Genomic DNA, 10,139 nt, shown 5'->3' on the forward strand with positions numbered 1-10,139 from the left:
CTGGTAGCAGTTCCGTCTCACTCCCTGCCCAGTGCAGACCAACCGCCTGCAATACAAATGGGGTCACCAAATGAACTCCTCCCAAGCCTTGCACAAGCAGTCAAAGAGCCAAGAGGTGCCTCAGGGAGGTCCTCCCCTCACACATCTTGATGTGCTTCCTCAGCCCGTGTTTTTTGGATCCATGAATAGTGAATGGTGAAACATGGTCATCCCCTGAGGATGGGATGGAAAGCCTTGAGCGCTCCTTAACTTAATAAATACTGCTCGTTGTTGTTGTTCTGCTAACAAATCTAAACCAATTGAGTATGGTGTAAAGATCATGCAAGGACATGCCCATACCTTACACCAAATAGCTCAAGAGCAATCTCTGCTCAGGGGTCTGTCAGCTGACTGGTCATGGCTGTGCTCTTAGGTACCACATCTCGGAGCCTGGGCACAGCACAGTTTAAGGATATTTGCTGTGAAGAAAGGGTAAACTGCTGAGCCCAGATAGCCAGGTAAAAATCCTGAGAAGAGACCTGAGCAGGATGCCCTCAGGAGAAGGAGAATAAAAAGGAACCTGTGTTTGGCAAACGCAGGGGCACATCTGGACCCCAGAAGGTCATGTTTGAACAACCAGACTGCCCATGCAGAACAACACTGGGTGACTGAGAATACTTGCAAGGAACTGAACGTGATCGGAGAGGACTAAAGTGTGTGTGTGCGCTATTGGATGACTAAGCTTAGCTGTATAGAAACCTTTCAAGCTGTATATGAGCTCTTGAAAAATCCCGATGGATACATTCCTTCCCTATGGAGAGCTGGTCTCACGATCATGAAAGAAACCTTTTGCAGTTCTACCCTTGTGTCCCTTTCCTCCTCAGCTGACGAATGTCCCAACTTGCTTTTGCAACAGTGCCCCAGTTTAGCTGGGGCACCTCATGTGCGTGAATAAATATTGACCCTTGTAATTCTAGACTTTGCGTCCTAGCCTCTCTCCTCAGTGTGCACGTGGGAGTTGGAAATTTTCCTAACTGAAGCAACCGATGGCCACGACTGCAGTGTGGCAAGGTCTGTCCCCTGTCAATCCAGTAGATGTAGGGCAGTCCAGGAACACAAGGCACAGAGCACTGCGATCTCCACTTGTGTGCCTGCACACTGTCCTATGTGCAGATCTTCAGGGCCGTGCTGAGGATCCCCTCTAAACAGGGACAGCACAAAGCCGTCTCCACGTGCCTCCCTCACCTGGCTGTTGTCTCCCTGTTCGTTAGCACTGCCATGTCTGCCTACCTGAGGCCCCCCTCCATCTCCTCCCCTGTTCTAAATCTGGGGGTATCATTTTGGTATTCAGTGGTGCCTCCAGCAGTGAACCCCCTCATCTACAGCCTGAGGAACCAGGAGCTCAAGGATGCCTTATAGAGACTGGCCCAGTGGTCATTGTTTTACCAACAATAACCTGCCTCCCTTCTCTGCCCATTTCCCAGAGTTTATCTTCGGCCAGGAGTCTCATTGTTTTCTCTTGTGATAATCCTGCTTATAGATAATTTGCTGGGTTTACACTGCTTTTCTTGAGGCTTGATCTTACTGTGTGTGACCCTTGCACAGTACTGTGTCAAATGTGGCCTGTTCAGTAGCAGCTCTTCAATAAAACAATATCTCGCAGCCCTGAAGGCTGGGCTGTTTCTCCAAAGCTGCTGCCAAGAAAATGTCCAAGGAATTGGTCTTTTAAAGAATCTTTTCTCCTTTTTTTCTCCCTGTGTTTGGGGTTCAGCTCATGGTACTATTGGGTTCCACTGGACCAAATGCTCTGGGTTTAAAAACTCTCTTCTTGGTGTCCAGTGGCAGGGCAGATGGTCCATGAGCTCCCCATTATGTCCTCAGGTTTCTTCGTGTGTGACAGGAGTGATGGCATATACCAGACTCTCTGGAAATGAATTTGGAGGGGTGAGGAGAGGAGAGGATGGGGACTCACCATGTGCCCTGGGGTTGGAATGACTGGAAGCTCAGAAGGTGAAACACCCTCAATGGTGAAGTCCCCCAAAAGCAAAACACTAAACTGAGGTATGCACAAACAAGTACCCTGCCATGGGAGTCAGTGGGAACCCAGGAGGCAGAGGGAAGGGAGACTGGAGAGATGCGGGAGCTGCCTGAGGAACCCCAGGACTCTCGTGCTGTCCTGGGCAGTGGGGCTGATGGAGGCAGAGAAGGGGGCAAATGCAGGCGGAGTTGGGGATAACCTCCAACATGAATGCAGCAGAGCTGGAGATTGACGGGCTTCTGTTTCCTCGTGCCCTTGGGGCCAGCATCAGCCCTGGGGCTGGTGGGGAGGCTGACCCCCCTCTCTGCCCCCCAGCAGCTGCTGTGCCCTTCAGAGGGGCTGGGGCTGTGGTTGAGTGCCCAGAGCTCTGCAGCACCCTGCAGCGGGCACTACCATGGCGTCAGGGAGGTGGAGAGATCTGGGCAGGGGCTGGGCTGGGCCGCAAAAGGCCTGGAAGAGGGAATGCTACTGCAGAGGTAATCTGTGTGAGTGTGCAGGGTGGGGGCACCCAGCAGGGTGCTCACGGTGCAGAGCCAGGCGTCATGGGGAAGGAAGCAAGGCACCAAAGGTGCAGAAGAGAGGGGCCAGGTCTGTGCCATGTTCCCTGGACATCCTGGGGAAGCAGCCTCAGGGAAATTGTCCCAGACCCGTCCCCCACACCGGCCATTTCCATCTCTGCCATAGGTCATGGGTCAAGATAAAGACAGGGAGATCGCTTACTGATTCCTGTCATAGGCAAAGAAGACATGACATTTCTTGCCAATTGAAAGAATCTGGATAGTGAGAAATGATAACAAGAGTATTAAAGCCCATTTCCCCACCCCACTCCTTTTTCCCAGGCCCAGATTACTCCTTCATTCCCAATTCTTCTACCCACCCCAGCCTTGAGAGGTGCAGGGGGGTGGGAAATGGGGGGTTTCAGGTAGTACATAACAGTTCACCTCTGTCACTCCTTCCTCCCCATACTTCTCCCCTGCTCCAGCGTGCGTCCTCTCCACAGGATCCCGCTCTATTTGCAGTCAAGGCTATGTGTTGTTCAGTTTTTGCTCTCTGACTTTTCTCCTTTCTACTCACAGAATCACAGAAATGTTGAGGTTGGAAGAGACCTCTGGACTTTCCTTCCCCTTTGTGAACCCATGTTAAATAAAAGTCCAGTTTAACTCATTTGATATCCTTCTGGGATAAGGTCACCATCCTAGTGGATGAAAGGAAGGTGGTGGGTGTAGTTTTCCTGGATTTTAATAAGGCTTTTGGTACTGTCCCTCACAGCATCCTTCTGGACAAGTTGTCCAACTGGGGGATGAACGGGTTCACGGGGCGCTGGGTGAAGAACTGGCTGAAGGGCAGAGCTCAAAGGGTCGCAGTGAATGGGGCTGCATCTGGCTGGCGACCGGTCCCCAGCGGTGTTCCTCAGGGCTCAGTCCTAGGACCGGTTCTGTTCAATATGCTTATCGATGATCTGCATGCAGGAGTCGAATGCAGCATTAGCAAGTTTTCTGATGATAATGATTCCATTTCACAGAATCAGCGGCTGCTTGAGGCTGGCCGGGAGGTCAGCTGCAGGACAAAGTCACCTGGTCCAACCTCCCTGCTCAAGCAGGGCCTCCTGCAGACGCTTGTCCATGACCATGTCCAGAGGGCTGTGGAACATCTCCAGGGAGGGAGACTCCACAGTCTCCCTGGGCAGCCTGTGCCGCTGCTCGTCACCCGCACAGCACCCTTTGCACGTCCCCTTTCTGGCCTGGGCATGAGGGCCCCGTCAGCCCATCTCTGCAGCCTGCCCAGGTCCCTCGGGACCGCAGCACGACCCCCTGGCCTAAGCGCCACTGCTGCCAGTCTGGTGCCATCGGCCAGCTTGCTGAGGGTGCACTCTGCCCCATCCTCCAGAACATTAATTCAGGATGATGTTAAACAGGATCAGACCCAGTCTTGACCCCTGGGAGACACCCCTGCTTACTGGCCTCGCACTAGGCTTGGTGCCACTGAGCAGCACCCTCAGGGCCCGGCCGTTCAGCCCGTTTCAGTCCCACTCGCTCTCGTCTCAGCCAGCCCATTTCTGTTTGAGTGACTTGAACTCCATATTTGACAAGAAGAGATTGCAAGATGGGCACATGCAAGCACACAGCTTTCAAAATCCCAAGACATAAACCTTCCACACTGGGCATTTCCTCCAATTGCCCCAAAACCTACAGAGAAGAAAACACCCCAGGAATTGCATATGCAAGGCCAACGAGTGGTTTTAATTCTGGCTTTGGCTTTTCTGACTGTTGGTACCAAGTGAGTGTTGTTTTTGCAAGGCGATCCCAAGAGCTGACCAGGGATTAAAGCTCTTCCTCGAGGGACCGGTGGGCAGGCGGGCTCGCCGGCAGAGCTGTCCGAGTCTGTGGAAGGTCTCTCTGTGCTCTTCGTGGCCAGAGGCAGCACTGGGAGGGGGGACAGGGTGGGCTGCTGGTGCCCTTTGTGCAGCTCGGTCCCTGCTGGGGGCAGTTTTGGTGCTTCCTGGGTTCTTCCTCCTCCTCCTCTCTGGCATTGCACAAGTCAGATGCTGTGCTCCACCCTTATCCAGGGTCACAATCTGCCCCCGTCACAACAGCAGCACCCTGAGTGTTACTTTGCTGTGCGTCTCTGGGGCACTGAAACCCTCCTCCTCCCTGCTGAGGGGTCATAGTCTGTGGCTTCCAGAAACTGGCTGCAGACATCATAGCCCCGCTGCGGGGATCTGCTCCGCTCTCTCTGCCTCAGCAGGGTTTGCTCCCAAGCAGCCCTGGGTGCGGGAGCCCACTTGGAGCTGACATTGGAGGGCCCTGGAGCTGTGTCATCCCTTGGAGCTCGGACACAACATGGAGGACTTGTTCTCCACCTCCTCCTCCCCCTTGCTGAGCAGGGGTAGTCCATCATCTCCACAAACCGGCTGTGGAGATCATAGCCCTGCTGCGGGGGATCTGCTCCGCTCTCTCTGCATTGGCAGGGTTTGCTCCTGAGCAGCACTGGGTGCAGGAGCCGACTGGGAGCTGCCGTTGGAGGGCCCTGCAGCTGCGTCATCCCTGGGAGTGCAGTCACGCCTCAGAGGACCAGTTCTCCTCCTCCTCCCTGCTGAGTGGTCATAGTCCGTGGTGTCCACGCACCAGCTGCGGAGATCTTTTCCCCACTGTGGGGATCTGCTCCGCGCCCTCTCCTTGGCACCACTCTTCTGGCAGTGGGAACAAGGGCTGAATCCATGCTCCTCTTTGCTGATGTCTTCTCGCGTGGTGTGCAGCACACGCTCACATGGTTGAGAGCAGAGCGGGCACGCAGCTTTCCTTCTGGACACCAGCCTTACACAGCCACTGAAGAAGCGATGCAAGCAGGAGCCAACGTAGGAGGCGATGCTGAGCCTGCCTGGCCAGATGAAGCGCGGCCAGCCTGCAGATGCCTCCCATGCACCTGCCCAGGTGAGCTGGCTCTTGCTGGCTGTTGCAGAGGAGCTGCTGTCCTCTGCAGAGTCCTCCATGCCCAGCGCCACGTCCTGCAAAGAGAGCTGTGAAAAGGTCCTGCCCTTTCCTCCTGAAAGGACCAGAAGAGTGAGGAAAGCCCAGAAGCTGTGGGAGGGGACAGCTAAGGGCCTCCCAAAGGCTCTCCTGCAGGGCTGCAAAGGCAGAGGGGCCAAAGGCAGACAAATGGGATGGATCTTGGTGGGATGCTTTGAGAGGGAGCAGCGTTGGGGCTGTGAAGAAAGCTGCAGTGTGGGAGGGAAAAGAGAGCAATGCCAAGAGCCCAGAAAGAAATCCACTGTCCACCTGCTGCCCTGACCCACCTCCCCACAGTTACCTTAGTCCGACGAGGCAGACCCTGTGGTCCCACAGAGCACGCCTGTTTGCTGTCGGCCCCCTGCTGACTGAGGAAGGAACAGGCATATGATGGTGCTGGTGAGGAAGAAGCCCTTTCTCCAGTTTTCAAATCAGAGCACCTGGAGAAACAAAGAGTGATCTCCATTTAGGTCTGTTCTTGCAGCCTCCTCTGGGGTTCAGTCATTTTCTTGGAGCAGTTTCCACGACAGAGAAAAGACATAACCGAGACTAGAAATGAGAAATTCGATTGGGGTCTTCCCACCAGTCTACACCTGTCAGAGCAAGTCCTCGTCTTTATACCCCCTGCAGCCTCCATTTCATAGAGTCACAGAATCACAGAACGGTTTGGGTTGGAAGGGACCTCAAAGATCATCTAGTTCCAAGTCCCCTGCCATGGGCAGGGATACCTTCCACTCGATCAGGCTGCTCAATGTCCCATCCAAGCTGGCCTTGAACGCTTCCAGGGAGGGGGCATCCGCAGCTTCTCTGGGCAACCTCTTCCACTGTCTCACCACCCTCACCGTAAAACATTTCTCCCTAATACCTAATTTACATCTTCCCTCATTCAGTTTAAAACCATTACCCCTCATCCTATCACTACACTCCCTGATAAAGAGTCCCTCCCCATCTTTCCTGCAGGCCCCCTTGAAGTACTCTTCTCTACATTAGCCAGCTTCAGAGAGCAGACAAGGAGCAGTTTACAGCAGGGCAGGAGCCGAAAGCCCGGCAGGGAAAGGTAAGGACGGAGGTGGGGTAGTTCAGACTTGACAGCACCGAATGATGCAGGTAGGAAGTGTCTCCTAGGACTGAAAGAGAAACACTCAGGAGGATGAGAAGAAAAAGAGCAAAGCCAGGAGAAGGAAACGTATTTGGAACCCATTTGAATACTGGTTATTACCTGACATAGAACAGTAGATAGGCTTGCTGCCTGAGAACTGTGTTGATGTCAGAACCATCCACAGACGCATCGTTCATCTTGTACCACAGTCCATCGCTGGCCTGCAAAGAAAGGCATCGATAGCTGGAGATGAACTGCCTGGTTTCTCAGGGATAACCCAGGCAGAAAACTAGAGAACCAAGAGGACGCCAAAAGAAATCCAACGCAGCCGGGAAGGAGACCTTCTCCCCCAGAACCTTGGCTGCCAGTAACCCTGCTGTGAAAGTTTGCCTTCCCCAGCACACATTTTTCCCCTGCTAGGAAGGAAGTTGCTCTTGACCTTGGTGTAGCAGAAATAGTGTCCTGCATGACAGCTGTCACCACTATGTACCAGGACAGCATATAAGGCGTAGAGGAGCGGTTCTCCTGCTGTCTGAGATGTGTATAGCCGAAGATCCAAGTACTCGGGATACTCCACCACCTACGGAGAGACCAAGAGGGCTCAGAAATGATCCTGAGATAGTACATGGAATAGCCTTCAACATGTAATGGTTTGGGTGGCAGGAAACTGTTCCTGGCCAAAGCAGCTCTGTCGGAGCAGAGTCCATGCTTGTCTTCCCACGGGCACTCTCGTCTCCCCCGAAGGGAATACGAAAAACCCAACACGAACGGCTTGTGAAAGAGCATACTGCTTTGGGAAATCTCCCGCTCCAGGAAGAGAAAGTTGCACTGCAATTGCGTACGCACCTTGCTGATCTTCCCACCAGTGAAACGTTCAACCTGTTTCAGACACACGGTGAGAACGTTGGGCACGCGATGGATTGTAAACCTCTTGGAGGCAGCAACCCTCTTGTCACACCTTGAAACCAAGCACAGGGCCAGATGCTGAAGGGCAGCCTTTTTCCCCACCAGAAGGCAAGACAAGCTTTCCTGTCTCACACATCCTGACGCTGTTTTAAGGCTATTCAGAACCATAAGTACCAGATTAAACAACAGCTGCGACCCATTATTGTGCATTAAACCTCCATGAAAAGATGACTTAGGCACGATGACATGCAGCACCTTCATGAAGGATCTAGCATCAATATGGCGTTAGTAATCATCTTACTTGCTGCATTTAAAGCAGTTTTCACCATCCAGCTGCTCGGGTTTGACAAAGTCCTCCAGAGCTGCGGTGACAGATGAGGCTGCCTGGAGGAGGGAGAAAGGAGAGCACTGAGCTCGGGAAACGCCCTTGCCCAAACACTTAGCTAAGAGCTGCCAAGAAGGCCCAGGTAGCTGAGGCCGAGGAGACCCACTGTGAACCCACAAGCAGTGTCCAGAAGGAGGCAGAAAGAGGGTATTAAGCTAAACATTTCCTCATTTCCCAGGAATGCCCAGGGCTATCAAGAGTGCCCTCTGTGTGGCACCACTCAGTTCAGCTACCGATGGGGTGCAGGCTCATCGTAATGAAAACAACACAACCCATCCGCCTGGGAGCCAGACGGGCGTTGAGGGAGGGCAAAGGGAAGAAGGATGGGAGTCCCTCAAGGGTGCAGGGAGGATAACGCGTGCTTGTCCAGCTTAAAGCCAGCACCTAGAGGGAGACCACTGCCATGGCCTCCCCAGAAGGACACAGTCCATTCCACTTCCCACCCACCACCAAGCTCTCTTCTCTTGGGCTTGCAGTATTTGTTTTTGCACCAGCTACAGTGGCCTTGGGATGTCTTGAATCACAATAATAAACCCTCTTACATTTATATCCAAAGGAACATCCAGGAAGGCCTCGTAGGAATCGGAAACCGCTTTGCAGCTCAAGCACGTGACTGCAAGGCAAATTAAAATGCTCAGCGATAGGGGAAGTCAACTGACTGCGCCGCTTTACGGCCTCCATACCTGCTACGCCAGTCACGCGATCAGCTGTTTATCACAGGCAGAGAGAAGGGCACAGACAGTTCCAAGGAGAGCAATAGTCATGCAAAAGTACCTCTGGATCTCAGCATGCCCCCAAATATTGGGTGGATGACGGTAGTTGCTTGAGAAGAGACATCCAAGCTGGAAAGAAACGGTAACTGGAGCTCAGAAGTAGGGCAGAGAGTTATCTCCTCCAAGAGTTTTGCTTTGTCTGAAAAGCCCGTCTGTAGGGTTTCCTTGATGGGAGTACATCAAGGAGTCCAAAGGGCTTGGGCATGCTGAAAAGGGAATTTGCTTGTGCTTACTTGCTGCTTCCACTCAGACAAGCTCTCTGCATGGCATCGACAGTGCAGCGTAAGAACTCGTGGGCGTCTCCCTGCCTGCCATGCTGGAAATGTTCTCCTATTCCTAAGAAAGAAGAAGTTAGTAGTTGTCCCCCGAGGACAAGAAGGGAAGGAAACCTGTAAAAGCACCTGGAATGACTCACGTGGGAGGACATTGACTACAGTCCAAGGCTGGATGGCACTGGCTGAGCAATGCAGGACCTTGTTAAAGTGCGCTTCCATTACGCACATCATGCAGAAGCCTTGCTGGCGACCTGAAGAGGAAGGGAGGGAGGGAAGCTTCTCAGGTTAGCAAGATATCCAGAGCGGTGGGAAACCTAATGGAGATCTTGAAGTTACAAGGACAGCCCCCACTCCTCTTCTCCCAAGGTGCCAATGGCCCACCGAGCCTGGGACATTGTCGTGCATAGAAAACTTTCTTCAGAGGGATGCTGAACTGACAAAAGGTTTCTGTGCAAGAAGCAAAGAGAGTTTAACTTGCAGGCATAGGGACCGAGAGCGGGGCCTCGAAAGAGGTGCCTTTCTGAAGATGAAGACATCGAGATAGGACAAGGGGCTTCTAGGCTTGAGTGTTCAAAGCACACCAACTCGGGGGATTGACAGAGGAGGGCTGCTTCTGTCCTCAATCAAATTCCAGGTGCTGGGAATCCTTGGGAAGAGCCCACCAGATTTGCAAGGAGCTGTTCATAAAAGTACTGACACGAGCGGCTGTGCTCACGCGAGAGCAGGTAGTTGGCGAGAGGGGGTGTGTACGTCAGGCACTGCAGGACGGAGTTGAGGTAGCACGTATTGCCCAGGTTGTGGAGGCCTGCTCCAGCTCCCTGTCTTTGCTGCCAGGCCATGCAAAGCTTCTCCGGGGGAAAGAGGATCCTCTGTGGCAGAGCCATTCCCTCGGCAATGGCTGCAGGGAGATGACATTGGAAAAGAGAGAAGACGATGTGGTTGCATGAAAGCATCTTTTAAAAGTCAAGTTCTGTACAGGAGCCCCCAGGACAAGCAGCTCTACCCTCCGACACAGAACCACTGCGGGAAGCCTAACACTGCCATTGACAATGAGTGGTCAAGAAGCAGTTTTGGAAAAGAGTCTGTTGCCCTGCTTACTTTGCCAAAACACCATGAAACCCACGCTCTGATTTCTGTGCCTCGGGCTACCTTCCTTTCCCTCTAGACTCCTGAACTGG

The 10,139-nt window shown here is 53.1% G+C and overlaps 1 protein-coding gene across 1 annotated transcript; it reads right to left on the reverse strand.

The window, feature by feature from the left end:
- Positions 1-6,644: 6,644 nt before the first annotated feature.
- LOC309603170 (ubiquitin carboxyl-terminal hydrolase 42-like) lies at positions 6,645-9,845 on the reverse strand (the record flags this gene model as incomplete). The annotated part of the gene is made up of 6 exons (XM_082338083.1): positions 6,645-6,650; positions 7,062-7,190; positions 7,469-7,580; positions 7,830-7,885; positions 8,931-8,981; positions 9,666-9,845. 6 exons carry the CDS (start codon positions 9,843-9,845, stop codon positions 6,645-6,647), a joined length of 534 nt encoding a protein of 177 aa, XP_082194209.1.
- Positions 9,846-10,139: the final 294 nt, after the last annotated feature.

Source organism: Platalea leucorodia, assembly GCF_965183815.1.
Source record: "Platalea leucorodia genome assembly, contig: HAP1_HAP1_SCAFFOLD_24, whole genome shotgun sequence".
NCBI classification, from domain to species: Eukaryota; Metazoa; Chordata; class Aves; order Pelecaniformes; family Threskiornithidae; genus Platalea; species Platalea leucorodia.